Below are 17510 nucleotides of genomic sequence, written 5' to 3'. Positions count from 1 at the left end.
CAGCAAAGAGGATAATTGTATCTGGAGCCACTTTCACTACAATTGTGTTTCTTGAATTGAGTTTCTATTTCCTTTATACAATGGTGTAGAAAGAAATCGAAATTGAACGGTCAATAACGCTAGTGTTCGCGGGTTCAAACTGAATTGTTGTACAAATCTATAAATATTTGATGGCTAGTTGAAACTAGTCCTCGCCATGATATATGTTTACGCGCACTTTCACGCAAGAAGATGAAAATTTGTTGTCGAACGCATATCGAACAACAGTACAGTTGTTAAGTCTATACTTTAATTCAATTGTATGCCACTGTTATACTACAAAAAAACGAAATTGAAAAATAGACAGAGAGGAAAAGATGCTGATATAGAGAGATTGAAACTAATTAATTAATTGATTAAGAATTAATACAAATTAACAATGCGTGGGTATGCTCTTCTGACGCTTCTCTTTTTAGCAAGCTATGCAACAAGTTTATGTCCGTATAAGTGCAGGTTAGTAGCATAATATTATAGTTGAATGCATAATTAATTACTGCCATTTTCTTGGTTCATATTGCAACAATAATTATTAATCAATATGATATGATATTCGCAACATCTTAGTTGGCAACGAAGTTTAGTAATGTACTACTGGATGTGCTATAAATTGGCCAGTTTGTCACTTTTGATTAAGATGTTTTTTAATGTATAAAAATAAATATATTGGGATATCATTTTCTATACATTTCTGTATAACCTAATCCCCTGGATCAGGTTAATTTACTCTGAATTAGGAAATGAATATTGAAAATATTGGAATGTCATTTTTGATGTAAACTTGTGTATGTTGTACATGTAAATTAAACGATATAGCAAAGAAACTGTTCACAAAGTATAAGGGATTATCAAAGCTATCATTTTTTTCGATAAACTAAATTTAGATGTTCGGAGAAGAAAGGGCAACGCAGTTTCGCAGTAATTTGTGGTGGAATGGGATTTCAATCATTGCCGACAACTAATATATCGATAAATGTTACATTTCTTTCCTTTCCACTCAACAAAATCAAGAATATATCGAATCAGGTATTGACTTTTTCATTTTGTATCAATATTTTCGCGCCCTGATGAACACTAATGCTAACCTTTAGTTTTACGAACAGAAATGTCTTTATCCTTGTTTTTGATTCAGATGTTTACGAGATACAAGAATCTTCAACATCTTATTATGAGTCACAATGAGATAGAAACAGTAGACGAATTTGCTTTTGCTGGATTGCAGGAATTGATCAGGTTAGAAGCATGATTTCGACTGCCCGCAACTGTACAAATATTTCCGATTCTCCACTATTCTATTCTATTCACTTCATTTAGTAAGATCGCAACAATTTCTGGCCTCCAGATAAGCATCCACTGATAAGCAATAATCTAATGGAATCTTTCCAGTAGACATTGCTAAACAAATTTAAATTTACACCCTGAGCTAAGTCAAGCGGATGGGAACTGAACCCGTATCCTTTAACTTGCGACACAAACATAGTTAAGTTCAACTCTCTAACCGTATATGATTCGCGGTTTGCGGTAACATGACGATGAAAAAAAAAATTTATTTTGTTTTTGTGCTACGTTTCATACAAAATTCCGTGATTATAGTGCAAAGTGAGGAAAACTCGATGGAAGAATTTTTTTATTTTAGTTGAATTAATTCTATTTTAGGCTGGACTTATCTGGAAATCGCATTACTGTATTCCCATGGAGTTTCATGGATTCAACACCGAAGCTTTCAATGTTATACATAAACAACAATTTTCTGTCCAATTTTCCTTCTCAAAAGCAAGTTAACAAGTTAAGTCAATTGGTATCATTAAGAATACACAACAACACATTCAAATGTTCTTGCAATGTATTTGCGTTTTCGGAATTGCTTCAAAACAACGAAAAAAGATTGGTGACGATAAAAAAATCTATCACGATTCAGAACGTAGAAAGTCTTCATTGCACAACAAAACTCAAATGGAAAACTATCAAACTACTTGAAATACCGATACCAACGTCCCAAATATCTAGTAACCACCAAAGTAAGTATAAATGCATCAGTCCGACGATAGAAATGTTTGCAATAACAACAACAGGAGGAGAAGAAAAATCAGCTCGGAAAAGAAGGAGTCCATCATCCGATGGAAATATGACTAGCGACGAACTTTTTTATGACGAGCCGTTAGGTTTGTTGACGCGGATGTCAAAATCATGGACCAATATTCAGATGAATCAGAATAAAACTCCTCCTCTCGAAGTGTGGATGATTGAAAAAGTGAAAGAAAGTGTATTTTCGGTCGTCGAATCTATGCATTTAAAAATTATTTGCGATGTTACTAATAAACATATGTTGACAGGAGTGACTGATTACTTACTGAAAACAACATCAACCAATAAAGATACGACAAATGGTAATTGGACATATGAGTTTCTTATGATATATAGGAATATATTAATAATTGAAATATGTCGTAATGAAAGAACGGTAGACACTGATCTGATGGATATGGTTAGATTTGATCCTCACCGAATCGCTTATATTTTACACTCTTAGTAACAATTTGAAAGTGTTACCAGGGTGTGGCAATCAGACCACTCAGATTAAGACTAATTCAAAGCAATGCTCAATAATTGCATAAATTCAGTAATATATCATCCTAAGCTACACTTCGACAAAATGCCATTTTTATTTCAGCGAATATTCATAAACTAAAAGGCTGGAAGAATGACAATGAATTTACAATTAGCAGAGCAAAGAAAGATATCCATGATGGGATGCGAATACTCTGTGTTGTAGAAAATGTTGCAAACACGGTGGCAAAACTTGCTCGAATTAAAGTGGTGAATGACAAAGATACGGATGCGACAATAAGTAATGCTTAAATTGAATTGGTTCATAAATTTCATCCTAGCAATTATTTATTATTATTAAATATAATATTTATACAATACTAAAACAGTTTTAACCATACAAGATGACATAGCCGAGTGGATCTAACAAAAGCTAATTAAACGACTGTATCTTATTTTCAGTATAAGATGGAATTCGCTATTCGTATTCGCATAACGATGCCTATCTTTACAGCTGTAATGAAATGTTTCATGCGATGAATACCGATGGAGACAAGAAACCGATTAACACCATTCATTTTTTACGGCAGGTACCCATCAGTTGACAACAGAATCTTACCAAAAAAGTGCCAAAAATACAATGAGTGAGAAATATGAAGTTACAGAAGTTCCTAATCAAAAAACGAAAATAATGTCATCTGGACGTGGTGGTACAGCTGTGAGTGTCTTACGGTTGAAAATTTTGAACTTTGTATTTTGTAGATTAAAAATAAGTCAGTAAAAATGAAACACATATTTAGTTGCATAGTTTTGTTTCGAGGAAACTTTGAGATTCTTATTGGAGGTACTTTAATAGCCTATTTCAATGCCAGGCAAAGACGATGGCGACGTCCTATATTGTAACAAGATAAAATATAACCAACGAAATTCGTTGAGAACTTCGCATTCTTAGTCTGATTGGACCATGAATAGACTTTTTCGACTCTCATTGTGATACTTGAAATTTTCGTATATGGAATTTCAATCAAGTTGAAGGGAGGCTGTTGATGGAACTCTGATGTACTAGTATGTAAAAAACGACTTCTTGCATTAAAGGTATTTTAATTTGTCTCCAAAACATCATTTTACAGATTACTTCAACTCTTGTTCATGAGGGATTTTCAAAAGGTTCTTCCTACAATTCTACGTGTAGCGATTACATGGGTGACAGTGACAATGTTATTATGATGACTCCATATTTAATTGACCATAATTTATATAAATACAGGTATATACTTTCAGTACTATAACTAACCTTCATTGGTTGATATAAAACCCGTGGGGAACCCATATGTCAGAAAACCATTTGATTCAACTACGACATTTCATTTCATATGTCACAGTTATTCGTGGATTGCGCAAGTTGTAGATTTTGTTACTTATGTGGTATTTCGCCTGTTCTTTCAGATTGTACAGACGTCTCTTATTATGAGATTATTTAGTTCAATGAGCAATTTCCTTTTGTCTAAAGGTATCACTTTGATAATGGTGTAAATCTTACCATGGAAGAGTCTACTAAAAGAACAAAGATTGTCGTCACAATAAAAGCAAGCACGTCGACTTTAGAAACGGTATATTTGATATTTGCTCCCACATAGGCAGGATCAGGATTTGCCGTGTAATGCCCTATTGCTAATCCTAATATATTTCTGTCCATTGACTATTAGTGGAGTTTCAATCGACTCTCGGGAATTTAGTTCACCTTATAATCCCACTGACAATAATCATAACATCAGAACACGTCTTGATCTTATTTCCTCAGCTTTTACAGCCACTAAGCAGCCTTCGTCTTGAGCGATAGTGGAACGCTATCAATATTTGATATGCTTTTTCTGCAATGGAATATAAATAATGAATTAATATTGGTGCTCTTCAAGTCCCTAAAATATTCTATTGCTCATATATCCCATAGTCTTACATTTTCTTATAAAGGAAGTCGATAAAATCGTATCTTTTGAAAATTATTTAATCTGCTCAGAAACTTCACTTTGTGTTAAATCATTGGTTACAATTCACATCGAAGAAATTGTTTAAAAAGGGGAAGTCATGGATTGTTCGAGAACTTGCTTACTTAGAGAATATATATATAATTTATCAATACTGTAAAGGCTATCTATAGTTTTTGCAGTTATTTATAGTTTATACCACGACTTAAACAAATCATTTATTCAATACCAGTCAAATTATATACATGTGCTCAAGCGAGCATAAAATTCAATTTGGAAGAGATATCTTTACATAGTGAAACGTAATACGTATAATCAAAACAAATTAAAAGGATCATTTAATTAATTTTGCAGATGTTTATATGTAGTTCTGGTAAAAACATTCCTAAAAAGTGGACACTTATCAAAAAAGGAATTCAAATCCACGAAGTCGAACCTTTTTATTATGAAAATGGCACAATCTGTATCTCATCATCACATATGAGAGTCGAGGTACGTTTAAATTAACAAAAGAGCTTGGGCATGACTTTTTTCGTAAGACTTATTTATTATGCAAATGATAGTACAGTTTGAGACGAAACACACACATATCGGGTTTTGGAATGATCAATTCAATATCGATATATCAGTACAGCATTAGTACTTTTGCTTTTTCTTTATATAATATTTTACATAATATTTATAAGGTATGTGGTGTTTTCCCTGCTCGTAACAAAGTCATAAAAAGTATGAAGGTCATGGTAATTGTTGGAATCACGATATTATTGCTTGCAACAACATTAATGATCTCCTGTGCCTTACATCGAATTATCATGGGCAAAAACATTCATCATTACAAATCCGCTCCAATCAGGTAAGCAGAAATCAAATTAACGAATGCATGAGCTTAGGACAAGTGTCGACTAGATTGGATTAAAATTGAGCCGATGTATATATACTGCATATATATTCTGAAACCAAGAAATATTCAGAAAAACTGATTACTGTATACTCAATGACTTGTACTCAAAAATCTATTCACATCAAATGATTTTATCTATAACTTATATTTAAAACAAACAGGTTTGACTTTCCATTATCAATTTATTATAGGCATCGACAAATGCCTAACAATTTTTCAAAAACAATTTGTGAGAACGTTGATGTGGACAACTATAGCATTTTAAAAGAAAATGAGGAATGCCGATCCGAACACAGCGCTCAGTGTGATAATCTATTACAATCTGGTTCGAAAGACTTGGAAGTTGATGAATCAACCTGAATGTCATCAGAAGTTTTCCTATTTTTTGTGTGCTGTCGAATTTAAAAAATATGTCACAGAGTAAACTCTAAATACCTTACATATTTCAATGTATAGAAGTTCACTATCTAAATTATCATATTTGCAATTTTTTCGACGTTTTTCACTAAGCATTTTAAAAACCAGCAATAAAAAAAAACGTTTTATGTCTATCTCAGATTTAATAATACCCGGATCGATAAACTGTACTACAATATCGAGGTCGGCAGATTATAAAAGACGGTAGTAATGAGTTTCGAGGGTCAAAGACAATTTTGCCGAGAATAATTTTTTTTTCGCACATCTCTAGCCACAGAACAATATTCAGATCACTGAACGGAAAATATATAGTATTTATTGCGCTTGCATAAACATATTATAGATTTTAATTTCCGTTTTATCGCTGCTTACCCCTGATAATGTTCGCATCATGTGGTGAGTGATTATTTGGGAAAGGATGGATGTTCGGCTACGGCTCCAGTATTCCTATAACGTACCGGTAATTTAAAACTTCTTTAGAGCGTAGGCTACTTGGTGTCGACATCTTAACCATGATCACTCTGAGAATCCATGCCATGAGAATTCAGAAATCTATCTATTCCCATGTCTGACATAGAATTACAATTGAACGAGACGCCTTAGTTACCGTATTTGTCATATACGTCGTTCTTCCACACCGAACCGCACAAAGTAATAATCAATCACTGTTATTACTGCTGAAATATTATCGTCACACATTGCGAGTCTTGATTGGCAACATATTATGTCACAATGCAATTCTTTGAACATAGTTGGATTTTATATATCCACAGACAGAAGAAAGTTTAATAAGACGGCTCAGTCATCTCGCATCTTTTATTTATTATTTTAGGTGGTGTTTATTAACTACCGCCGGACGTCAAATTCCATTTTTTTCAGTAACGGATTTATTTCTATGCTCCAAGCACCACTTTCAAAATCGTCCGTTGAGAACTATCTCGAACACATTGCGAGTCTTGATTGGCAACAGCAGCGTGGTTTAGGGCGTTATTTTTGGTTTTGCGCTCGTTCGGCAAGAGTAGTGTAATCCCGCACATTTTCTCGCTATTTTATATTATGTATGCAGTATATCTATGCTCTCCTTGTCAGGATATGTTTATTTATGCATTAGGTTAAGTATTACGTTGTACAGAAGCAGTTTATTAGGGCTGGCAAGCAAACTGTGATCATTCTGTCATTGGATAAATTCTGAAATCCCGGTTCAAGTTCCTAACATTCTTGGAATACAGCTATTAATAGCACACATTGTAGTCTGGCATGGCACCAGTGAAATCTGGAAATACAGAAATAGTGAGAGAAGTAAATTGACTGATAGTCTGATAGTAGACTAACTATACCGTACACCCTTTTGTAGTTATGTTATCATTAATAGAATGTATAGAATAAATATTACCCTACATCAAGACACCAGCTGTTTTCAATTTTAATTCCAGAAATCAGTAATTGGTTGACCAAAAAACACCAGATTGCCAGAAAACTCTAGAGCTGACTGTGACTACTGGACTAGCCTACTTTCTGACTTTTTGATGACAGTGTTCGCACTGTTTGATAAAATTATATTTCAAAGAATATCAGAATATATCAATTTGTCATTGTAAAATAACAAAACATCACCTAGTAAAGGTAAAATAAATAAAAGCACTTATTCAGTTATTGTGGTCTTGTAACCGCTTTCAGATCTTCATTTAATCAAAATCTGCGTTCAAATTTGTATTTAGATATAGTTAAACTTATTCTATATTCCGGGTTTTGATTTTTCTTGGCAATAATTCGAAAATGTCGATCGAAACTCAAACATCGTTAATTGTTGGCGGAGATCGGACAACAGGAAATCACGTCAGAACACAGAATGTAATGGCGGCTGCATCTATAGCTAATATTGTCAAAAGTTCACTTGGTCCGGTTGGATTGGACAAAATGCTTGTCGATGATGTTGGTGATGTAACGGTCACTAATGATGGCGCTACTATTCTCAAATTACTAGATGTTGAACACCCTGCAGCAAAGGTTCTATGTGAACTTGCAGAACTTCAAGATCAAGAAGTTGGAGATGGGACTACGTCTGTTGTCATCATTGCCGCAGAGCTTTTGAAAAACGCTGACCAACTAGTGAAGAACAAAATTCATCCGACTTCTATCATTAGTGGTTATCGGCTTGCATGCAAAGAGTCTGTCAAATATCTTCAAGAAAATTTGACAATACCCATTGATGAGCTGGGAAAAGAATCCATCATAAATGCAGCTAAAACTTCAATGTCTTCAAAAATTATTGGAGTGGACTCTGATTTCTTCTCTGCTATAGTTGTTGATGCTGCAAATGCAGTCAAGTTTACTGATTCAAAAGGCAATGCTAAATATCCTATCAGGGCTGTCAACATCCTTAAGGCTCATGGCCGTAGTGCTAGGGAGAGTGTATTGGTGAATGGATATGCCTTGAATTGCACAGTTGCTTCACAAGCTATGCCGAAGAAGATAATTGGAGCAAAGATAGCATGTTTGGATTTCAATCTCCAAAAAACCAAAATGAAACTAGGTGTACATGTTGTTGTTGAAGACCCTGATCAACTCGATGCAATTCGAAGACGTGAAATTGATATCACAAAAGAACGGATTTCAAAGATTTTTGCAACAGGAGCTAATGTGATTTTGACTACTGGTGGAATTGACGACATAAATCTGAAATATTTTGTGGAAAATGGAGCAATGGGTATTCGAAGAGTTCTCAAGAAGGATCTCAAGCGAATTGCAAAAGCTTGCGGAGCGTCTATTTGTTCAACATTAGCTAATTTAGAAGGTGAAGAAAGCTTCGATGTTTCACAGCTTGGATATGCAGAAGAAGTCACACAGGAACGAGTTTGTGATGATGAGTTGCTTCTCATCAAATCTCCAAAAGCTCGATCCGCTGCATCTATTATTTTGCGTGGTCCGAATGAGCTTGCACTTGATGAAATGGAGAGATCTGTCCATGATGCTCTATGTGTTGTGAAGAGAGTTATGGAATCAAGATCTGTTGTACCAGGAGGAGGTGCCGTAGAAGCTGCATTATCAATTTTCCTCGAAAATTATGCTACCTCTGTGGCTTCCAGAGAACAGCTCGCAATAGCTGAATTTGCAAGATCTTTGCTTGTCATACCGAAAACCTTAGCGCTCAATGCAGCTCAAGATTCTACTGATCTGGTTGCAAAATTGAGAGCATATCATAACGAGTCACAGAACAACAAAGAAAGACGTAAATTGAAATGGTGTGGCCTCGATCTCGTCACCGGCATTGTTCGAGATAGTAAGGAGGCTGGGGTATTAGAGCCAACAATGATCAAGACAAAGTGTTTGAAGTTTGCAACAGAAGCTGCTATCACAATTCTTCGTATTGATGACTTGATCAAGTTGTATCCCGAACAGAAGCAGGGCAAATCCTACCAAGATGCATTGAATGCCGGCGAATTAGATGGTTGATTATAGTGTCACTGTTTTTTGGTTATGCATGCCTTATTGTCTGATGTAGTTGTATCATAAGGGTTGCTTGAGCTTGTGATATCACCATGTTCTCTAGAAAAATATGAATTGAAGGACTGTTCCTACTTTTTCACACAACCATGTTTCATTTTGTCATACAAGGTTTGGGTTTGGAAAATGAAATGTTTGCTCGCAAGGATGAATTAATATTGTTGTTGTTAGCTCTTCGAAACAGTTGTTTTGTGGAAACTCAAAAAAGTAAGCCATTCCAGTTCTCTATGAAGATCGTCAGCTAGTTAAATGATATAATAAGTTTTTGACTCCATTAGGCACATACGCTGGTGCTAATATGAAAACAAGTATTAACAGGATGCCAGGGCTCAAGGAGAGATATAAAAATAGTCTATCTAATATTTTTTGGGTCATAGGACGTGCGCAAGAGCTCTCGAAATGTATTATTTTTCTAGCATAGGTTGCTTCACGATGAAGCGTTATGTGTGCGCTTTGCAGTTAGTTTGGTGAGCAGTGACAACATTAAATGTAAGCAGATAAGTTTCCAGCGGCCTGTTCGTGCCACTTGAAATTTGTGCTTCCACTGGTTTTCCCCTATGAAGTGAAAACACATTTTCAACGTGAACTTAGTCATGGAATTCATAACTCTATCGAGGGGTTTAGTGCAATGGACCTTTTCCCGAGCCTCGACTTTCTTGTTTACATCGTGACATTGGCCAATCAGCAAGAGACAAAAAGTGACGTAATAATGCCCCCTTTTCGTATCCACTCAGACACTTTTCTCACTCGGACAGATTTTCAGGCGTGGTCGTAAACATTACCTCGTTTTCGCGTTTTTGAACTCTATTCGTTAGTTTTCATTTATGTTTTGGAAATTTAAATATAAATCAGATAATTCAATATTCACTCTGTCTTCCTAGAAGTTTTAATTTAATTGCAGTAATAAAAAATTAGTTCAAAAAATGCTGTGATAGACTAGTCTAAAATTCTTTACCGGTACTTTTAAAAACAGATTGTTGTATGCGATGAATCATAATGATGGTTTGAAACATATACCCCGTTTTACAGGCGCCAAATCGCAAAACACTCTTAAGATAAGGCCCGAAATTTTTGCAATGGTAAAGTATAGGAAGGATTTTTCGGGAATCAAAGGTCCATAGCCTTCGAAAGAAAAATTTTATCTTTAACCACTGAAAATTGGTCCAGTAATCAAAGAAAAAAGCGACTTTTTAAAAACGTGTCAAAGAACAAGGACAAGAACAACATAATATTGAAACGATCGTTATGTCCATTGTCCACTAACGTGTCCAGATTCAGATATTTATAAAATAACTATAAAAATTAAAGCACGAAAAACTGTCAAAAACGTATAATGACAATAAGAAATGTAATTATACACATAGGGAAATTAATACAAGTAACAATAATAATACAATAACAATTTAATACAATTATATCGTGACAATCACCCATATTACACGACAAGGCAAATGCAATATTATAACTAGTTATCTAATAATTCTAATCTAATGAATAGTAGTGCACTTGCCCGCATGCTCATGTGTATTACAAATAGCTTTTTTTCTAAAAAGATTCGAGGAACAACTGAGTATCTCTCGCGGCACACAGATTGAAAAAGCGCTGGCGTACATGCATACGGATATTGGGAACGGAAACCTGGCCTTTCTTATGCTTTAAAATCCTATTGAAAATTGTGCGTATATCTGCGAATAATTCATTCTAAATAAACCCAATATTCCTGAAATGATAAGCTGATATATGTACAGCAATTATACCGCTTGCGTTACGGCAGCGTTTCCCAAACTGTGTTCCGCGGGACACTAATGTTCCGCGAGCGTCTTCCGAGTGTTCCGTCGAAAATAAAACAAAAAATACGTCTACTGTAAATGAATCGTGAAGTTGTCGCCCAACTGACCGTTCAATATCACGTCACCGCAGGCCTAAGGCGGACTAACTGTGATAACTTGGAAATGCAACTCAATGTATCTATTTGTTTATACAGCTGCAGTCAAGCGATGATTGCTGTGGCGTTTTAAATCAGACACCAATCATTGCTGTGCTGTAGATGTAGTGTGTTAATTCTTTCAACTTTATTCATTTAACTATTGAGCCGCTTACTGTTAGCATCAGCAATTCGATACGTATTTGTTTTCTTGTTTAATAACATTTGCTTGTGTTATATTATTTTAGATTCATTCTAAGAGTGCTTTAAATTTAAGTTGAATAAAGCCTTATATCAAGGTACTATATTTCTCATTCATTACAATTTATTCAACTTAAATCATTTCACAAGAGTATTCTGGTACAAGCATGGACAAGGTTCTGAGACCAGAGAGACTGGAGGTAGATCCTAACTCTAGTGAAGCATCCTGTGAGTGGCTGCACTGGAAGAAGACTTTCGATAATTTTCTAAACGCCTTGCCGTCTGAAGGCCTTGATAAACTTGGTGTACTGGTGAATTTCATATCTCCTCGTATATTCCAAAACATTGAGGAGGCAGAATCGTACGAAACTGCGATTGAGATTCTGAAAACAATGTTTGTCAAACCTCTCAATGAAGTTTATTCTCGGCATGTTCTGGCAACCAGGAACCAACAAGCATCTGAAAATGTAGACGAATACATGCAAGCATTGAAATCGTTAAGCAAACATTGTAATTTCAAAGCTGTATCTGCAGTTCAAAACCGAGATGCTTATGTCCGAGACGCTTTTATCCGGGGGTTAAACTCCACATGGATACGACAGCGTTTGTTGGAAAACAAACACCTTGATCTTAATACGACATACGATCAAGCCAGAAGCTTAGAAGTAGCAATTAAGAATGCTGAAGCTTATCGAGTATCCGATCCTTCTACTGTGTCTGCGGCTGCTCAAAACAGTGAAACTCAAAACGATGAGACATCGTGTGATATCGAGAAAATATCTGCTACTGCAAATTCCGCGTGCTTTTTCTGTGGCGGAAAGAAACATCCTCGTTCAAAATGTCCAGCCCGAAATGTGTTTTGTTTCAAATGTCATAAAAAAGGACATTTCATAAAAGTCTGCAGAGGAACCGTTTTCAACCCACAAAATCCTGACAAAGTCACTGCATGTTCTAACTCGTATATATTAGGAATGGCTTTTGACAATACCCCGAAATCATTGAGAGGGTCGTCGTCTGTGATTCATATTGAAGGACACAAAGTACGCGCACTTTTTGATAGTTGCAGTAGTCAGAGTTTCATACACCCTCGTCTCATAGAAAGGTGTAACCTCCCAATCAAAAGGGACACAGTTAAGGACAAGGTAGCAATGGCTTCTCTGGCGTGTTCCATGCCTATAAAAGGTTGCACAGCAGCTGATATTGAATATCAGGGCCGACGCTATCGAAAATTCATATTGAGAGTAATGGATGATCTATGTTGTGACATTTTACTTGGAATAGACTTTCAAGGACAACATCAAAGTGTAACTTATAATTACGGCGGCGATCGACCTCCAATGTCTGTATGTGGCTTTTCAACTTTCAAAAGTTTGCCACCAGAACCATTCAAAAATCTGACTGCTGACTGCCATCCTATTGCTACAAAGTCTCGTTGGTATTCCAAAGATGACAGAAAGTTTATTGAAATGGAGGTCAACCGTTTGTTACAGGAAGGAATTGTAACGCCTAGCAGATCTCCGTGGAGAGCTCAAGTTGTCGTCGTAAAGGGTGAAAATGGGAAACGAAGGTTTGTAATCGATTATTCACAGACCATCAATAAATTTACTCAGTTAGACGCGTTTCCTTTACCTAATATGAGCGATATAATCAACGAAATTGCTCATTATCGTGTGTATAGCACAGTGGATTTAAAAAGTGCATACCATCAGGTTCCACTTGAAAAGGAAGACCAGAAATATACTGCTTTCGAAGCTGCGGGTGCTCTGTTCCAGTTCACTCGTTTACCGTTTGGAGTCACAAATGGTGTGGCCTGCTTCCAGAGGGCAATGATGAACCTGGTAAAAGAAGAAAACCTGACCGGTGTTTTCGCGTATCTCGATAACATTACCATTTGTGGGCATACTCAACAAGACCATGATATCAACTTGCAGAAGTTTCTAGAAGCCGCTAAACGACGAAATCTAAAATTGAACGAAAACAAAAGCATATTTTCGACCAGAAAACTTCAGATTCTAGGTTACGAGATTGAGGAAGGCCAAATACGTCCGGATCCTGGGAGACTAGAACCTTTGCGGCGTTTGCCGATTCCTACCTCAGTTTCCACTTTAAAGCGTTGTCTTGGGTTTTTCTCGTACTACTCAAAGTGGATACCAAAGTTTTCTGATACTATCAGACCACTAGCATCTGCGAAAACTTTCCCTCTCGACGACCAGGCAATTCATGCGTTTCACGAATTGAAGCGACTCGTAGAATCTGCTGTCGTTATAGCTGTGGATGAAACTTTACCTTTTGAAGTAGAAACAGATGCCTCTGATGTAGCATTGGCTGCAACCCTAAACCAAGGTGGGAGACCAGTGGCTTTTTTCTCTCGCATGCTACAAGGTCCAGAACTCAAACACCCTTCAATAGAGAAGGAAGCAAAGGCCATCATTGAGGCTGTTCGTCATTGGCGTCACTATCTCACTTGTAAACATTTCACTCTTATAACAGATCAGAGATCCGTATCATTTATGTTCAATCGAAATCACAGAACAAAGATTAAAAATGATAAAATCATGCGATGGCGACTAGAACTCTGCTGCTATAGTTTTGACATTCGTTATCGTCCTGGGCAAGAAAATATTCCCTCTGATGCACTTTCAAGAATATCGTGCGCAACTGTACAAGATCCCGAAAATCATCTTTTGTATAAACTTCATGACGCTCTGTGTCACCCAGGAATTACGAGAATGTCTCACTTTATTCGAGTCAGGAATTTGCCATATTCGATGGATGACATTCGAAAAGTTATTTCAACATGTCCTGTTTGTTGTGAATGCAAGCCGCGATTTCATAAACCTGACACCGGACACCTTATCAAAGCTACACAGGCATTTGAACGTCTCAATATAGACTTTAAAGGACCTCTACCGTCAAACAATAATAATCGATACTTTCTGTGCGTAGTCGATGAATTTTCGAGATTTCCGTTTGCATTCCCATGTCCAGATGTTTCCACAGCAAGTGTCATTAAATGTCTCACGCAACTATTCACTACATTCGGAATGCCTGCTTTTATACATTCAGACAGAGGTTCTGCTTTCATGAGTCGAGAACTTCGCTCTTTTCTCAATGACAAAGGTATTGCAACAAGTCGCACCACACCATATAATCCTGCAGGAAATGGACAGGTTGAACGTTTTAATGGCACGATATGGAATGGGGTGAAGTTGGCGCTGAAATCGAAACGTCTTCCTGTTCAATTGTGGCATGAAGTTTTGCCTGATGTTTTGCATTCCATACGGTCGTTATTGTGTACAGCCACCAATGAGACTCCTCATGAGCGAGTTTTCAAATTCTCCAGAAGATCTACGTCTGGATGTTCTATTCCATCCTGGATGTCAACGCCGGGACCAGTGCTTTTGAAAAGATATGTCAGGAAGTCGAAAACCGAACCTTTAGTAGATGAAGTCGAGCTTCTGGAAGCAAATCCACAATATGCTCATGTTCGATTTCCAGATGGCAGAGAAACAACTGTAGCCTCAAAACATCTGGCCCCTGTCGGTTACGAAATTTCGATGAATAGGCAAGGGACAGACAATATCAACCATGAAACACCATTGCACGTTAGAGACGAGTCCTCGATTCAACCTATGTCTCCATCTATCAATCAAGGAAACAATAAAACTCAAACGCAAGAAGATATTGTTGAAAATAATATTGTCTCTAGATCTCCATCGCCTCCAGTTCTAAGGAGATCAACCAGGGAACGCCGAACCGTAGACAGACTAAATCTCTAAGGTGGCGGTGAATGTGATAACTTGGAAATGCAACTCAATGTATCTATTTGTTTATACAGCTGCAGTCAAGCGATGATTGCTGTGGCGTTTTAAATCAGACACCAATCATTGCTGTGCTGTAGATGTAGTGTGTTAATTCTTTCAACTTTATTCATTTAACTATTGAGCCGCTTACTGTTAGCATCAGCAATTCGATACGTATTTGTTTTCTTGTTTAATAACATTTGCTTGTGTTATATTATTTTAGATTCATTCTAAGAGTGCTTTAAATTTAAGTTGAATAAAGCCTTATATCAAGGTACTATATTTCTCATTCATTACACTAACTGAGGTAGTGGCATTTTCGTTAACCGCCGGCCTAGCTTTTTGACTGTTCAGTACATTATTAGGTTTGCAGCAATCCTTTTGGTCTTGTCATTGGCTAACACAGGATGTTCCAAGGTTGACGGTCTCGCGGGCCACACCATTATTTTTGTATTGTTCGCGGGCCACAATAGTGCCAAGAACTGGTAAACAGAAACTATATTACTCTATTGTGATCCTAATACAATTAGGCCAATCCATGAATGAAAACACACCTTTTTATAAAATATTAGCCTTAATTAAATAGTACTTTTGTACATTTATTTTATTCTGGAAAAAATGCAATCATGACGGGCTTTGTTAAAATGCTTTTCTTTAAGTTTATTTTTCCTTTAATTTTTACCACATCCGGCTTCAATTTTATAAATAAAACAAGAATACCTAAGAATTTGACACTCGAACTGAAGTATTTCAACAAAATCCGTATGGTTCACATTTTTGCTGAAATAGATATATTTTATTAAAGACTCTACTAGCGCCCTTGAGTGACGCATACCATATAGGCATAAGAACCGCAAATTTATCTCTTATACTTCGCCCATTTATACTATATGGTCTCACCACTCAAAGGCGCTGTATTTACGCCGAAATTTTGATTTCATTGTTATGTATATGTTTATTTGGTGTTGTGTTGTCTCTATTTATATATATTGTCTTGTCTTAAAAACTCCAATTATATTAAATAAGCATAAAAATAACAGGTTCGTGTCAATATATCAATGTCTCTCACGATTTAAACTATGTACAATATTTACATGAATTTACTATTTTCAATTATGGAAGCATTCTTTTAAATAATGGGATTTTGCACTAATTGAAATTATATTGCAAAATATAAAATGATCGAAACGAAAAAAAGTGGGAAAGCAGGTCAGACAAGCTACCCATTATTCGGGTAACTTGTTTTATTGAATGAATAGAGGTTAAACATATCAAGTGGGATTTTGAATAAGCAAATATGGGTAGGGTCTAGGGTTGGATTATCCGAAAAGCGGTTAACCGGTTAACCAAGAGGTATTTTGCTATCTGATATCCGGATATTATTGTAACGGTTAACCGGATAATAGAACAGTATAAATAATGCATATGCGCATTAGTGATTTTTATATTTTTTGTTGAGTGGCCACTGACATCTCTCAGAGCATATAATAATCACTAATATCCACACTACTCTGCCTATATTTTAGTCATCCGTGTAATGCTGGAGTGAACTTGACTATTACATCACAAAACACGCAGGAAAATGTGATTATTGCGTATTTGCGTTATAGAAGAGCCCGACTTACGTTAAAATAAAAGCATTTCTACTCTAGATATGAAAATAAGTGGTAAGCTGCACGAATAAATCCAATTTCGTATTTTTGCGATTTTGCAAATTCATCAAATTTGAGTTATTATTGCAATTCCAATGAGTATAATTTATTTAAAACAATAAATGCAGATTAATTAGCTTATATCAACATTTTCGGGAGAAAGGTCGGGTTCAGTCTCGTCGGTATATAACGCAGATAATTGTATTATTTCGCCTGGAACTGAAATGGCGGCAGTAGGCCTATGTTATCTATCGTCGTATCTATCTATCGTTAAGAGAGTAGATCTCAAGCACACATTTTTGACTGAAAATAAGGAAGTAAATGCTAAGGAAAATATCACGACTCTTGATTTATGAGCCAGTGATAGATAAAACAAAACTCTATTTTAGGCGCTGTTGAATCGCCAAAATTTCGTAATAATCGTATTTACTGAATTTACAACAAGGGTAACTTGTCACGGAATGTAACTTCTTTTCAAATTAAAACTGGCATAATGCCGATGTTAACTCCCCAAATACTCACGCGACGCGGAAGAAAACG

The 17510-nt window shown here is 36.1% G+C and overlaps 2 protein-coding genes across 2 annotated transcripts; both read left to right on the top strand.

Moving 5' to 3' along the window:
• The first annotated feature begins 194 nt into the window (after positions 1–194).
• LOC120328341 (uncharacterized) lies at positions 195–6016 on the top strand. Its single transcript, XM_039394801.2, has 11 exons — positions 195–492; positions 921–1062; positions 1169–1269; positions 1693–2423; positions 2708–2884; positions 3174–3301; positions 3714–3850; positions 4094–4193; positions 4923–5060; positions 5255–5421; positions 5661–6016. The coding sequence occupies exons 1-11, from the start codon at positions 419–421 to the stop codon at positions 5827–5829; spliced, it is 2064 nt and encodes a 687-aa protein (XP_039250735.2). The 5' UTR covers positions 195–418; the 3' UTR covers positions 5830–6016.
• A 1563-nt stretch (positions 6017–7579) lies between these two features.
• LOC120328279 (T-complex protein 1 subunit alpha-like) lies at positions 7580–9477 on the top strand. Its single transcript, XM_039394721.2, has one exon. It carries the CDS (start codon positions 7663–7665, stop codon positions 9337–9339), a length of 1677 nt encoding a protein of 558 aa, XP_039250655.2. The 5' UTR covers positions 7580–7662; the 3' UTR covers positions 9340–9477.
• Positions 9478–17510: the final 8033 nt, after the last annotated feature.

Source organism: Styela clava, chromosome 7 (genome assembly GCF_964204865.1).
Source record: "Styela clava chromosome 7, kaStyClav1.hap1.2, whole genome shotgun sequence".
NCBI lineage: Eukaryota > Metazoa > Chordata > Ascidiacea > Stolidobranchia > Styelidae > Styela > Styela clava.
The sequence above is the reverse complement of the archived record's forward strand: the minus strand, read 5'-3'. Positions and strand labels throughout refer to the sequence as shown.

Excerpts from the sequence above, each read along its gene's own strand:
- LOC120328279 (XM_039394721.2), top strand. The coding sequence starts at position 7,663 with ATGTCGATCGAAACTCAAACATCGTTAATTGTTGGCGGAGATCGGACA.
- LOC120328341 (XM_039394801.2), top strand. The coding sequence starts at position 419 with ATGCGTGGGTATGCTCTTCTGACGCTTCTCTTTTTAGCAAGCTATGCA. Across the intron at positions 1,270-1,692 it reads GGATTGCAGGAATTGATCAG|GCTGGACTTATCTGGAAATC; the intron begins GTTAGAAGCATG and ends ATTCTATTTTAG. Across the intron at positions 2,885-3,173 it reads AGATACGGATGCGACAATAA|GTACCCATCAGTTGACAACA; the intron begins GTAATGCTTAAA and ends TTTTTACGGCAG.